Source organism: Anoplolepis gracilipes, chromosome 6, assembly GCF_047496725.1.
Source record: "Anoplolepis gracilipes chromosome 6, ASM4749672v1, whole genome shotgun sequence".
Taxonomy (NCBI): Eukaryota; Metazoa; Arthropoda; class Insecta; order Hymenoptera; family Formicidae; genus Anoplolepis; species Anoplolepis gracilipes.
Genome location: NC_132975.1, coordinates 15,126,490 through 15,142,508, shown reverse-complemented (window position 1 = coordinate 15,142,508; position 16,019 = coordinate 15,126,490). Strand labels below are relative to the sequence as shown.

At 37.1% G+C, this 16,019-nt stretch overlaps 1 protein-coding gene across 1 annotated transcript in view; it reads left to right on the top strand.

Annotated features, from left to right (window-relative positions):
• Positions 1 to 2,592: 2,592 nt before the first annotated feature.
• The window catches only part of Rhogap102a (Rho GTPase activating protein at 102A), a 29,982-nt gene continuing 16,555 nt past the window's right edge, over positions 2,593 to 16,019 (top strand). Inside the window, exons 1-3 of the mRNA XM_072894989.1 lie at positions 2,593 to 5,519; positions 10,617 to 10,773; positions 12,976 to 13,092. Of these exons, the coding sequence (XP_072751090.1) occupies positions 3,606 to 5,519; positions 10,617 to 10,773; positions 12,976 to 13,092 (2,188 nt within the window). The 5' untranslated portion in view covers positions 2,593 to 3,605. The remainder of the gene's footprint in view (positions 5,520 to 10,616; positions 10,774 to 12,975; positions 13,093 to 16,019) is intronic.

Genomic DNA, 16,019 nt, shown 5'->3' with positions numbered 1-16,019 from the left:
TGTTATAGCATATTAATGAAAAATTAAAATATTAAAATTATACGAAAGAACGAAAGATAAATTATAAATATACGATTTTTCTTCACAACTCACGAATATTAACAAATATTGCGCAGGTCGCGCAGAGAAAATATTTAAAAAAAATAATGGTTCTGAATCTCATTAGTCAGACATCCGTGGAACTTCTTCATGTTATCTACACACAACCGTGGAGATCTGTTCAATTTTGAGAAAGAAAGAAATTCGTTTGCTCGTACAAGTAAATTCTCTCTGGCTGTTAAGTGCAAAAATTCCGCACAAACGACAGTAAACAACCGACGCGAATGAAATTCTAGAAAAGATAAAATTAAGTAGCAATTTCTTTTCTAAACAAGTATATCTATGACGCTTTCTTTCACGTTTTTGCGCACTTTGACATTTATATTTATAATTTCTTACGTCACTTGCAGTTGGGCGGAAATTTAGAAATATATTTAAATAATAAATCAAAATTTTCGAGTTTCCCAAGGCGAAGAAATTCCAATGGTTTCCAACAGATCTTGATTAACTCACTTGTGATTTACGATTGTACCATATCGGCACAAATACGTGTGGCGTGGTGTGATCCGACCCGTAGAATGAGTCTGGAAATAATCGCGGGCGAAAAATATATCCTCCGGGCGATACCCTATCGTGAACTTTATCGCTTTACGTCATTAGGGTGTGAGAAAGGATTTCGCCGTGTGAGATGTTAGGTAACTCCGTACGTTTGTTCCGAGCTCTGATGTAACTTTCTCATTAGACAAGCTTGATTTTGATGGGCTTTAGCAGAATAATATAAGAGATTATAACGTTATGTACTTGCTTTGCATATCGCGTTCGCACACGTGAGCAAACGTTAATTTTGTATGAAATAGGAATTAATCTATTCGATATGCAATTTTCCGCTACGTCACGATAATCCAATTAGTATAAAATCTGTATATAAGTGTATATTTGAGGTATCACATTATAAAATTTATCAAAGGATCCGAGCCCGTGCGATCTCGTTAATTAATCGATTGATAGGAAAGCGAATTTATCGATCATTAGGATGCTGCTGTTATACAATATATATGCAGTGTCAATAAATGAAAAATATAATTATTCCTTAATAAAAGTTTTGAAAGAAAGATCGATATTATTTATAAATCTCAATTATCGACATATTTTACAATAATTAAACTGCGAATCACAATTCTGTTAGGAAGTAAAATTTTCTTTTGAGATTGATCGATAAATACATAATACTACTCCGTCATTGCTTCGCGAAACTTGTTTAATTCTTTTTCATATCCTTGCCTTCCTCGTGGGTTAAGTAGATGTAATATCTTATTGTATTTTACGACACGGAAATCTTTATTTAGTTCTTATATGCCTTGTTACGAATTTTATTTCTCAGCAGTTGCTCCATCCACGTGGCGTTCTGTAATATATAGGAGTTTAATTCTAATCCCACATTTGTAAATATTAACAAAGTTCGCATTTAACACGTCTCTCGGGTAGTGGGTGGTCTTTGCACACACCAACTAGAGAACCAAAGACGTCGTTGCCGCGGCAACCAGCGAAAAAGAGGTATTGACTTTTGCTAATCTCCGAGCTTACTATTCACGCTTCAGTTTTAATTTGCGAAAACGAGCGAACAACTTACAACACAGATGTACAAAGAATTTTTCACATTATGCACCGAGTTTCTCAATAATTAATAATAATAAAGTTACAGCTTTGTCGTTCTCTCTTAACATTATAGAGAACTCAGAGTGCCTAATGTCAAAGATTTCAACATGATGTGTAACAGTAGAATCTATTTTTATCATCTACTTTTGTTACAAAATGTCATATTTATATATCATTGAAAACTTAAACCCGTCTTTCACAATGGGTACATTATTACGGCATTATGGCCGTCTACCATGTTCAATTTTAGAGAGAAAATATAAAAATGTATTCCCTTATGTATACTACCATTTATTTTGTATTCTTATATAATTAAACATTTTATTTTATTACCCCTTACTCCGTATTGTTATTTTTGGCACCTTCTAATTACACAGGTGCGTCAGCGTATTTTCGATAAGTTTATTAATATGTAAAAGCGTTTTAAAAAATCTGAAAAAATGTATATACCTTCTTTGAACATTTGAAATAAAGACTAAAATAATAAATTTGAAAAATAATTTACTTAAATATATTATTGTTATGATTATTTGTTTTCGAAAAAAAACAAATTGACGTTGTTAGAAAAATCACAGACAAAAATGACCCGTCAGTACGAAGTAAGGGTTAATTATTATGTCGAGATCTTGAATTTTATGCGCATTTCAATATAAATTGAATATGAAAAATTGATTATTGCTGCAAATAATTAAAAAGATCGATTATCTCCTTGCTATTATAATAAATACATAATTTTGATGAAAATTTCTTTCAAGTTTCAAAAAAATTGGTAAACATGATTATGTAAACGTAATATTTTGCAATAACGTATATAATTTACTATAGTATTTGATTAAATCTTGAGAAGTACTTTGATGAAATCACTCACGGAGGAAACTAGAAACAATTTCTTATTCAAGATTCGCGACGTTAATAATGATTTAATTTTGGCGTTCCACGATTCGACGCGACATCGTCATTCTCATGCCATGCTACGACGATGAGGAAAACGATATGTCGTCATGACCTCGTCAAAACCGACATCGTTTCGGGAAACGCCAGAAAGTGGCCGCTAGAGAGTGCCGTTGGTATTTGGCAAAGCGTGACGACACCGTCGTCATCGACGTTACACCTCCGGTTAGTCTGCGGCGGACCCAGGTATCCCAGACCGCAGCAACCTCTATACCTCTTCCTCAGTCTGGTCCATCGTCGTCGTTGTCGTCGTCTCCTTTTCTCTTACACTCGCGACTCGTTCGCTCGCGTTTTCGCACGCGAGCGGAAAGAAGGAAGCGGAGAGAAGGGGCGAAGACGCTTTTAGACACGGAGCGTCCACGAGCGTCGCGACGCCCTGAGGAACAGTAGTCGCGTACCTTAGGCAGCTTCCACCTTGCCGGCTCTCGCGCGACTTCTTGTAACGCGTGCGATCTTGACGTCCGGACGTCATCGTCGTCGTCGTCGTCATTGTACTTAGCCGGCATTGTTTTTCGCAAGATCTCCTAGAGAACGAATAAGACTGACGATGGTTCTTGTCGAAAGAGCCGTCTTAAACTCTATTTAGAGGAAAGGCCAATTTGTTAAAACTCTGCAGGCAACTGCTCTTCAGCGCTGTTGATTTTGAAAAGTTGTCGATACGTTGTATAATAGGAAATAAAGCATCGATCCGCGGTATTTTCTTCAGCGAGTGGTAAAGTGTCAAAGTGCAGTTGGTTTATTGGAAATACCTATATTCATTTCGCCTCAATGTATTCCTCGATTAAAGGCGAAAAGTGATTGATCGTCGTGAGTGAGAATAAGTACGTCGTCTGGTATGGTACAGTGACTTGCACGCGGCGTAGGACGACTCCGCGAGTCGTCCCTATCGTGCACGACATCAGGCTGACGGAAATTTGGCGAAGGTGGTTCGCGTGGCGAGGCGAGACAAGGACGCGACGATGGCGGAGCGTCCCGGCGGCGGCAGGACACGCTCGCGTCACGACAGCGCGGACACCACAAACACGATACGCGATACGTCTCTCACGTCCAAGGACCGTAGGACCAAACGCAAGCCCGTCAAAGAGCGATGGCTACTCACGAGGAAGACGTGGCGATACATGGCGGACGCCGGACGGCGTCTCATCCCGGATGGTACTCACAATCGTCCGGAGGATATACCGAAGATCGAGCAGTACTTTCAGGAGGTGTGCCAGAAGGAGCCGCGATTTCTACTTTGGAGAAAAGCGTCGTATCCGGGCACTCTGGCTTTCCGCGCTCAGCGACGTCGCAGGCAAATTAAAGGCGGCAGCTGTCGAACCCAAGCCAGCTCGGCTGATGAGGCCGACGACGTCAGGAGCTCGCCGCAGAGTTTCGTCCTTCGCGCGACCACGTCTGGCAAGTTTGATCTTGCCAAGGCGAAGAGAGAGTGGCTACTGACGTCAGGCGGTGGCAGCGGAAGCACGCCGTCGAGTCCGGTGACACGTCGCAAGACATCTCAGGAAGATGTCGAGGTCAAAGAGCTGGCCGACATGCTACAAAAGTACCTGAACATGCAGGGCGAGGCGGCTAATCCGGCGAGGGCGGCTGCCAAGTCGCAGGAGACAATTCAACAGATGGACGGAAAAAAGAACTTCGACTATCATAGCTTGATAGACAAGCTGCAGCAACATCTGGATATGATCGTGGCTCAGGCTAAACGCGATGAAGCTTCTCGCCAAAGTTCTTCCAGTGAGAAGACTCAAGTTTCCGAGTTGCCTTATCAAGGCGACTATGTTCATAAATCGTTGATGGAGACATTAAGTCGTTATTATAGCAAATCCTCTTCTCGGGAGCACGTTATTTCCGATATTTTGACCGATCGAAAGCTCCTCGAGAAGCTTTACTTTGACTTGAGATGTACTCGAGGCTTTAGGGGACCCCGAGCGACAGGTGCGTATACTTCGCCGTCCACTCGATGGTGGGGCCACGAAAGAAGTACGCCATCCACCATAAAGTCCGATATTCGGTCTCCCACGAGGAAAGATCATCGCCAATCTCCAATCTCACCGCCACCTCTGATTGCCGTCCAGGAACCCAGTACCGATAGGTCCTTTCTCGATGATGGCGTGCAAACTGATCCGGTTTCCCGAGACGTCCTCGATGCGTGTTTACTAGAGAGAGAGAAAGACGAATCCTCCTCGCAGAAAGAGACGACGTCGCACAAAACAAGCGGACGGAGACGTAGCAGCGTCGACAATGACGACGTGTCGCCATCCGTGAGCGATACCATTAAGAGATATTTGCGAATGGCGCGAAAAAAGTCCATGGATGCGGACAAGGCCGATCGATTCAAGCGGGTAAACTACGATCGGAACCTCCGTAATATCAAGGCCAAGGGCGAAATTACCAAGCCGGGCGATGACGACGGCAATAGCAAGGGCTGCCAGACGGACGACAATTGGGCGACGCACTATCGCGAGATGTCCTCTTACGGTCCCGGCGAAATTCCCTCCGAGAATTTATCAGACGCCGACACGACGACATCACCACCGGCCAGCAGAAACGCCAGTTCCAGAAGTAGCATCGACGCCGGCCTCGGTTCCGAGGAGGCCAACACTCCCGTTAAACAATCTCATCACCATCATCATCAATCCTTCCTGTCCCATCTCCTGCACGGTTCCAACGCGCATAAGGATAAGCCGCACTCTGCACCCGGTTCCCCGGCACTTACGTCATCATCCGCCAATTCCGCAGGTGGCACCGCGATGCAGAAGAGCAAGTCCTCGAGCAGCGTCGTGCATCATGGCAGCCGGCTGGTGGCAAAGAAGATATGGCGTTCCAGGAGTAAGAGCACGTCCAGAGCGTCGCATCAGCCGTCCGTGTGGACGCCTCAGGTGAGTCTTTTTCCACTTGTGCATCGTGCGATGAGAAAACAAAAAATTAAACTGCAATATTATAATTTAAAAAAAAAAAAAAAAACAATCAAAATTTTTACATTTTTTACATTTAAGTAAGATGTTCAAACTTTTTGATAGTAATTTGATTTGCTGATCGAATAACTGATTATATTTGATTAATACAAATATAAGAATTTTTATACCTTAAATCATCTGAAGAAAAAAAAAAAAAAAAAAAAAAAAAAGATTATAAATTAGAATAACTTGTATTAATTCATCATCTCCTCCGAAAAGTAAAATAGTTTTGATTTTACTAATTAATAGTATATTTATGCGGCGGAAAGTTTCCGCCGCCGTTTGTGATAAGGTGAGACAGCTGAGAGCACAGAAATGAAATGCGTCTTCTGGAAGTTATATTAAATGCAACCCGCGGATTTTCCAACGAGCTATATCTCGCACATTCTTTGGCGTCTCCGCGAAATTAGCAAAAAGCTCAATAAAAAGGAACAGTAGATATCGTGAATTTGGCATAGACCCGCATTTTCGTAATGGCAGCTTCTGGCGCTGATCTCCATGTTACGCGAGGCAGGAATATCCTCTGAAAGAGCAGAGAGATTCTGAATTATAAAGGGTGTTTGGCGAAACTGGCAATTGGCGATTGCGCTATTTTTAGATAAAGTTATTCTTGCAAATTAATTCCGGAATAACAAGTTATTTACGGACATTACAAAACATGCTAAATATTCTTTATAAATATGATAAAAAATGTCGCACGCACGCATCTCTCTTTCCCTTTCTCTGTTTGCTCGCATCATAATGTTCAGTTTTATGAAAATAAGTTTCAAAGTTCATAATCCACTTACATAAATTATTTACACCATTTATTCATCCGAGACTTTTCAGTGAAAAATTCTTCAAGCGAACATTTATATTCTCTCTCCTTCTTTTCATTTGTCCTTAGGGCTTCCAAGCAGTGTTTTCCTTCTTCTTATCATTCGTTATTTAAATGTTTATACATTATAAATTGTCACAGGAGGAAAGTTATTTGACGGCATTGAATAACGTTTCGTTTGTGGAAGGAATTTGATTTTGAATTGTGATACCATTATTTAAGAAATTTTCACATAAATTTAAGAAGGATTTTTTCTGATATAACAAAATATATCAAATTATATTTTTTTTTTCCTTTCTAAAGTAAGGTCCACTGTCAAATTCGTAAAAAGAATGAAATCTTTGAACTTTGAAACTTGTCACGTGAAAAAAAAAAAACTTATTTTTACTCATCTTTCGTTAATATTGTTTGACAGAGAAAATATTTTAAAACATATATTTGATTTCAATTATTTTTTAATTTCTTCAAAATTAAGAGAGAAAATAGTTTGCCAATTACTTAATTTCACTAGTACTCGATAATTGCACTCGTTGCTTATCCACTCACGTTTCTCCCTTCTTCTTCTTCTTCTTCTTCTTCTTCTTCTTCTTCTTCTTCTTCTTCTTTGACACCTCCTTATCCACGGCGTCTAAGCACGCGAAGGATAACGAAAAGAGAAAAGACGAAAGAAGAAAAAGGGGGTCGACCTTGCGGCAGACGTTCTCGTTAAGCGGTAAGCACGATAACCAATTTAGGGCCTCGGAATTTCGCTGGCGCCGCCAGAAATAGTCAGCCAACGCGGCGGTGTGTATAAACTATACTTAACCCCTCCCCACCCCTTTCTTCCCTGCCACTACACTACTACTTAAATATATATCGACACACTAAAGCCAAAGTCTACTACCGCCGCCGTCGTGTCCATGCTACTCTCACGTGGCGTTTCTCCGTTATCTCGAGAAATAATAAAGAATTTTTTTTTCATAAAAAGAAAATAATTCATTAGATATAATTAATAGTTAAATATTTTTAAACACGATGAAGGAAAATCATTTATGTTTGATAACGGACGTTTGAATGGAATGTTTGAAAAGGAAATAAAACGCGATATTCCTCGTTGAAAATTAAAATTACATCGCTACATACGCTGGAAATTTAATTGAAGATTGTACTTGTTCAAGCTTTAAAATTAAATATTTTGATTAAAGCTACATTTGTGCTGCATAATGTCAAAATTCTATTAAAGCTGAAAAATTGAGTCGAGTTTCATTATTTATTTGCATGTTCAAATATAATTTCTTGTCTTTTCTTTTTGATCAATTTTAGCTCGAAAAAAACTATATGCGTCGACATGTTTTCTTTTTTTTTTTTTTTTTTTTTTTTTTTTTTTTTATTGAATAAACCACTTTATTTGTAAGCGAACAATATTATTTCTTACACGAGATGCGCTTGTTAGTAAATGTAATATCTTGTTTGTTATTCCTGTCATACGCGCAATAATTCCATTAATGAAATCAAAATTCCTCTCCGTCTTTGTGACAAAGTTCGTAATGGGTAATTTTCACTGTTTTTTACAGTTTGAAACAAGAAAACCGTGAGAAGAGAAGATAGCTCAATCAAGGGACGATAGTGGGAAACATTAAACACACTTTGCAAAACTAGTTTTCGCATGATCACCCGCATTTGCATAGGATACGAAACTCGTGTACATACTCTATACCTTAAACAGCACCTTCATTAGACCTTGCCTCGTGTTCCGAGGACGCTCTCTATCCTGTCAATCCCCATGCGTCCCATGCGAGGCTTTCGTCGCGAGCCTGCGGAATATACAACAAGCAACGAGCAAAAATTTTCTCCCGACGATCAACAAGCGAGTCACGAACTTTTTCAGCCCTCTCCCTTTTTGTATTTTCTTGTTAATTTTCATCCTTGCATCAAAGTAAAATAAGCAAACACTGTGGAATAATTATTTAGAAAAACATTATAACAATGTGAGGCTTACGATAAAATAATAATAATTACGATAGAATAATGATAATTTGAAAATTTAGAGAAAGTTTTGCATAATGAAAAAAAGACAAAACAAAATTTTTAAGTTTCTCTCCAATATGTATGTAAAGCAAAAATTTAAGTGTCATGATTACACGGGAAAATGGTAAAATTTACATATTTGCATAAAAGATAAAAGTGCAATTTGTCTACCGACACATATCACATATGCAGTTATTTCCATTTGATTGTGATAATGTCAGCGAAACAAAAAGTACTCCCACAGATGGAAAATGCATTTTGATACCGATGAAATATGTAAGCGCATTGCCGATTTTTGCTGCTGTAGCTTTTCTCTCATTATCATATCTTGCTGCGTATGTTGTACATACATATTATGTTTCATGTCCTCGCCTCATATTTTCATTTGTTACATCGCGATTCTACAATACGTAACGACATCAATTATTTGATACGATTTGAATTCGATTATGAAATTATTATGAAGAATTTTCTTCCATCACAAGGGAATAATAACAATAAAATAAAAACATTGTTTCTAAAAATCACATTTTATCAATATTTCCGATTTATTAAAACTATACTTATTTATCGCTGCGATATGCTATAAAAAGGATTCGCAAAAGAACAAAATTAATCACTAAATCCGCTACTTATTCAAACTTGTCTCGTTGTCACATATTTATTTCTTCTCGCATTATATTGCATATGTTTTAATATGCATAAGATACGAGATCGTGAAAAGAAGATGCGCTGACAAAATTGTTTAACAATGATTATTACTCGTATCTTTTCTTCGCGGTTTTCTGTTTGACGTCGTAAAATATCACGAGAGCGCGGAATACATTTGCGAAAAAACGAAAGAACGTACACTGAAAAAAAATTTACTTAATCTAAAAAAATATTTAGTTGAATACGTTCAAACAAGTATTTATTTAAATTAAGCAAAAATATATTTGAATTAGTAAAATATATTGTCTATTTTACTATTCAGCAATATATTTTATTGATTCAAATATGTTTTTGTTTAATTTAAATAAATACTTATTTGAACGTATTGAACTAAATATTTTTTTGGATTAAATAAATTTTTTTTTCAGTGTACTTACTTGTAAACTAAAGAAACAAGAAGAATCGATATCACGCGTTCTCGTTTCCATCAGTTTTAGCAGGAAAGTTCGTAATGTTAAATTATATTACATATCGTTGCCTCGACACATATGTTTTTTTTTGCGTTAAAACTTTGGACAATTTTTTTATTGCTTTTGACGCGATATAATTTAACACCTTTTTCACGCAGTTGATCAGTTTACAAACAGCAAGTAGAAAGTTTCTTGCAATTTTTAACTGTTGAAAGTTTTAACGAATAATTGTAAGTACAGATGATTTATAGTCACCTGTTAAATGATTATGTCAACGTGATCAATGAATAACAGTGTATTCCTCTGCTTGATTTTTGCATCAGAATACAAACGATAATATTATTATTATTATTATCATTAATCAAAACTAATATAATCTGCGCATCGTTAAATTTTGTACAAATTAAACTCCGCTCGATTTTACTGCGAGCTCCCTTCGCAAACACGAACGAAACATTCGCACAATTACATCTCTTGCGAAATTAACTTGATCCTCTCCGCGTGAGGCGGAAGGAAAGTGTATGAGTTATGGTCCGTCATGTTGTATCTCGCATTTCCTCGATGTTATACTTCCTCCTGTTTACTTGTCGAGTGCACGTTTCTAGAACCTGTCTTTAAACTATCGTGAAATTTTTCCGACACGTGTCTGTGGACGTGTAAGTACTAACGAACGAGGCTAAATTTATGTATTTATTCGCCAGTTATCGAATCCGACATGAAAATCAAAATTGGTCCATTCGCGGTAACGCAAAACCCAAGAGCTGTGATTTATCTCGACGACAAATCCATAAATTTTAATCCCGCGAATTTACATGATAGGATTAATTTGAATAAATCGTTGCATGATAACGAGGAGCGTGTCGAGATCGCGGAATTTAATTTCGCGTTCGAAAATCCTCCGCCCACGCGAAACGAAATATTCCTCAATACGCTTCGCGGTGTCTCCTCGCGTCGCAGTTGCACGTGTTGAAAATTCGCTCGGGATCGTCGTCAAACGCAACAGTCCGTAACAAATTTGCAAGTTGACGGAAAGATGTGTCGAGAGACGTCCACCCGATCTCTTTTCTGTCGCAGGGAAAATGCACCTGGGCAGGCACGGGGAATCGGCGCGTAACTCTGCAGGATACATCGCTGCGAACGCTGTCCGATATCGAGAGGAAGGTCCTCTGCAAGGTGGCCGTAGCGAAGCTCCAAGCTCTCAATCTGGGTGTGCACATCAGGCCGCCGAGCGGTGAGTCGTTTGCGAGTAAAAGAAAGAAAAAAAAAAAAAAAAAAAAAAAAACTGGAAGCAAGAATTTTGACGTATTGTAAAAGTTTGTCGCGCGAAAAGAGAGCGAGAAAAAGATCCATCTGTCGTATCATTTTATATTTTTCCCCGGCTATAATTATCAAGTAACACACCCCGTGGACTTTCTTCTTAACATGCTCACGCTTCTACATCCGCGTTCCGCTCGTGTCGCGAATTTTGAAAGGAATTCCTCCGGGCACGTGTAATTCCATTACGACCGTCTGCGTGCCTTGATACATTAGTCCGTGGAGTGTGCTTCCAAGAGGAAGAAAAGAGAGGAAAGTACGCCCAACAAAATTCCAACGCAACGTATTTAAGCGCACGGCCCCCCCGCCGGCTTTTATTTAACAAACAGCGATGAGAGTCGTGAATTTTTCCGATGCTTTTCTACGCCGTACAGAATCGAATTCTTATGTGTTTTCCCGTCAACACCCCCCCCCCCCCCTGCACGGTTATGTGAAATGTTCTTTCTTTCAGGGAATTCTCATTTTTATATATCAGAATTATAAAGATTTTTTTCAATATATTATTCTTATATTTTTATGTAAAAAAAAATTAATATTTTTCCCGTGAAAATCTGAGGAATCTAATCAGTATGGATTAAAGGAATTTTTTTATTTTGATAAATTAAAATACTTTTTGAAAATAATTATTTTCAAAAAATGTCGATTAATTTGCCATGTAATAATTAGATAGCTTTATGCTGCATTTATCTACATAAGTTATTATATAATATAATACCGAATACAAAGAAATGAGGTATCTTTGTCGCTTCTTTGAAAAACTTGACTTTCGATCGACCGCTTTCGTATCTACGAGGAATAATAATAGGGGGAGAGAGAGAGTATCTCTCGGAATCTCGTTGCATATCCAAGAGATTACTTCGGCATTTATCGCGAAAGACGTGGCGCCGTTTGGCTGTCTCGTTTGAACTCCAGATGATTGACGTGTTTATGACTACGAGTGTTCGCTCGCCTTCATCCACTCGGATTTCGCGCGATGTCTCTCTTCTTTCGTCCGAATGCCGAAAATTCCAATTATTAGAGTGATATAGCACTTACTACAATAGAATGACTATGAATAATTGCACTATGATAGAAATAGCGTACATTCTCCTAGTAGAAAGTGCAAGGAACGCGTTAAATCATCGTTGATCGATATTGGAACCTCGCCATATCTTCTTTGTACTTTTCAAGGTTTAATATTATTTGTTAGCCACGAAAATCCTTTCTAAAGGATATAATATATAATATAATAATAAAATTATATATATATATATATATATATATATATATATAATTTTATTATTATATTATATATTATATACACACGCACATATATTAAATATAATTTATGTAGAGTCATTATTTGTAAAAAAAATGAATTTGAGAAAATCTTTGAATTTTGTGTCATTTGAAAAGTATATTTTCTATCGCTACCCCCATGTTATGGCATAAGAAGAGAAATTTTTTATATGCAAATTATTGAAATTGAAATTATTATCAAGCCCAAGTATAATTTTAAAATAAAGTTAAATTTGAAAACGCGTCATTCCGCGGGACACAGAAGTGAAGAAGAAATAAGTCATGTAAAATGTACTTGTAGATTTTACATGACAGTGTTAGATTTATAGTCAGAGTAAATCAGGAACGTAATTAATCACAATATGAAAGCTATTATTATCAGAAACAAGAAACGAGAAATTCATATATAAAACATCTGGTACATGTATATGTGCTGTCAGCTAAAACTAACTTTTGCGAGAGATTCTGTTTGAATCTCTCATACAATTTAATTATACGAACGTTATATTATTCTCGTCCTATACGGGATCACATAAAAATGTAGAAATATCTCATATCTCCCTCTCTGCCATTTCATCATCTCTTATTTTAAAATCTTCACTTTTCACTTTTTTTCTTTCCATTCTAGAAAAAGATTGATTAAATTATACTAACATACACGCACAGCTTGGGGGGCGGGGGATTAATTTTAAAATAAACGCTTTATATATGCAAATTATTCCGGCACGAACGACAAAAACAGATACTGTTCTGATTTTATAAGTAGATTGCATAATGTGTTGCATTAAGCGCGAGCTTTCGAATATATATTTATCAGGTTGTCCTCTTTACTCCTTTTCAGAAACGCTCGGCAGCGGGTCGGCGACCACGAAGCCAAAGAGACGGGCGTATCTGCTAAAGAGGAAGGCTCTAACAACGGGCTTCTTCGACAATAAAGGGAAGGACGAGAAGGAAAAGGGTGAGGACAAAGCGCAATATCGGTTAATGGCCGCTATATCGCCAGCATATACTTTCGATACGAAGAGAAACAATCGTAATCTCGAGAATAAACCATCTATTTATATTGCCGGCCCCTTTCCATTCTTCTTCAATTAAAACCTTTTCACGAGTAAATAAAATGTGTCCCATTCGATATTCAATACTTTACTTACAAAGATGATATAATAAAAGGAATCGCGGTCGTTAGGTCACGCAAGAGTTCAACGAAATGTTACGTCCGGTCAACGAGCTTCTCTAATTATGTCGATAAGATTCTTTGAATCATTACGTTGTATAATAAATGAAACCTCTTGTAATAACAAAGCGTTTATAAATTGGTAAATTTTTTTTTTTTTTTTTTTTTTTTTTTTATATGACTGGCAAAAATACATAACTGTGGATTCAACAACCCGTAAAGGTCTCCATTAAATAAATCGATGTGCAGCGGCTTTTCCTGTGTAAAATGTCATCTTACTTTTTCGGAAAATTCAGAATTATATCTTTGATGTTTCAGCAAAAACATATTCTTTTATGATCTTTAATTTCCGAAGAATATAGAAATATGAAACATACGAATTTCTCTCATTCTGACAATAAGTACAAAACAGCCTCAAAAAAATATTTTGCTAATGTAGATGAGAGTCTCTTTCTAGATGTCTCAATTAAAATTTATCGCTACTTTTTATATCTGTTAGAATATTGTTTGTCACGTACACGGAGAAAATTTTATATTAAAAATTACTATAGCATGTATATAAAAATTAACGTAATTGACGTAATTTTTACGCAGTTTTATATAATATTTTAACTTGAAATGTTCCTAATAGTCCACAGTTACTATACACACCATAGTATATATATATATATATAATTTTTAATATAAAATTTTCTCCGTGTATAGAATTTATAGCAGCAGTATTCTAGCAATACCTCTAGAACATTTAAATCCCATTGCCAAATATTAATCACAAATATAATTGTCCTTGACAATAGGCCTTAAAGATAAGCATCGCAGAAAAATTTTCCGTCTAAATTAATAGTTAATAGTACAGATATAAATTCTGTCTCTGTCATTTAAATTGATTAAATGCAAAATATACGCAGTATCACAGTATTTGCTAATAATTTATTTCTGTTTCAGTTAATTTTTTACACCTAGAAAATTTTGGTTCAAGTTGCAAGATCATTTTTTTTAGTGCATGATTTGCAAAAGCAACGCATGGAAATTTGTTTGATCGAGTCGATAATTAAGTGCAAAGTGCGCAGTCGAATGTGTAGAAAGCCGCGTATTTAACGATCGTATAATTTATGGCGCAATTATTTGTTTGGAGAATAACTGGTTCAGTTATTTTCAGACAGGCGCAATAGCGCTCACCAAAGTTCTTCGAGGGAGTGCTCTATCACTTGATACGTTTACAACATTCTTATACGTATATCTGCAACATTTATATGCGATATATAGAGTAATCTATCGCAACAAAGATAAATATTGTTCTTGGGACAAATTTCCAATCTATTTTAGCCGATCCGCACGTCTCTCTTTAGTCTCGCCGTTTCACATTCCATGCTTGGTCACAAGAGGTGCGAATCATTTATATCAAAAAGATATTTGCACTAAACACTAATCTTAGTCAAAAAAAAAAAAAAAACTAACGTTTACTTTTTAAATAAAATTGTTATGTAAGTAATAAAGTTAAGATAAACGCAAAGATGAAAAGTAATTAGCTCTCGGTCTCATTACATTATATCAGAAGAAATAATACTGTGAAAGTATGAAAACTTTTCCACTGAATATCTTCCGTAAGATATCTCTGTAGGACAGAGCGCGGATTACGTGCTATTCCCGCGGTTACTGCAACTTTCGTGTAGAAATGCAGATGAAACACTTTTGTGAATCGTACCCGGATAATTGTTCCTTGTCGAGCATTCTCATATCGGCAGAATGAATTTACCTACGCCAATAAACTGCAATTTTCTGCAACGAACGTTATTCGAAAATGCGCTCGGCTCATCGCATTCTCATTTCGAAGATTTCTAATTATGCATCGCGTAGACGATTATCCTTGCGGCATGGTTTGTCCTGTACTCTTATGTCGTTCGTGACATTTTAAATAAGAATCCTATACAGGTAGCAAATCGACTCAGATAGGTGCATACGGTATCGGTAATGGAGTTTTCCATGCAAAGTTTCAGTGACGCGTATCTCTCTCCGGATATATTACGCGGATGGGAACTAAAAGTGCATCACTGTGAATGCAAATGTACAATACACTCCATACAACTTATAGTATTCTCAAGAAAACAAAGTTCCACTTGAATTTGTAAACCATATAAATCATTATTTTCGATATTGCATTTAAAAAAGTAATAAAAAGAAAAAAAATAAAATATATATAAAGAAAGTTATAAACCCACTTAATTTTAGTCGAGATAAAAATTGACTTGAAAAATGTTTTATTTACACAGTTCGACTATTATTGTTCCAGTATTATTAAAAATTTATTTCTCTCTCTTTCTCTCTCTCTCTTTCTTTCTTGTACCAGTCAGCTTCATATCGAAATAACTGATTGTAGGATAAAATTTTGCTGCGGAAAATGCATCGACTTACCCGCGTGCGAGAAGCTACGAGAGGCGGGTGCGGAGCAATATCGGTCGGCCAGGCTGGTATGAGACACAATTTCGCCGGTTAAAATTAGCCAAGGGGTGCTCGGTGGCGGTACATATTTCCGCATATATCAGGTTTATTTGCGGTCCGCGTGCACGCTGAATACGCCTATGCGTAGGGACACGAGACGTCAATCGGGAATCTTCCCGCGAGGTCGCTCACTCCCTTTAATGCACCACTCGCTTTAATGTTTCTCCTCGAGAGCGGCGATATGAATTGCATTCCAAACTTATATCACTTGG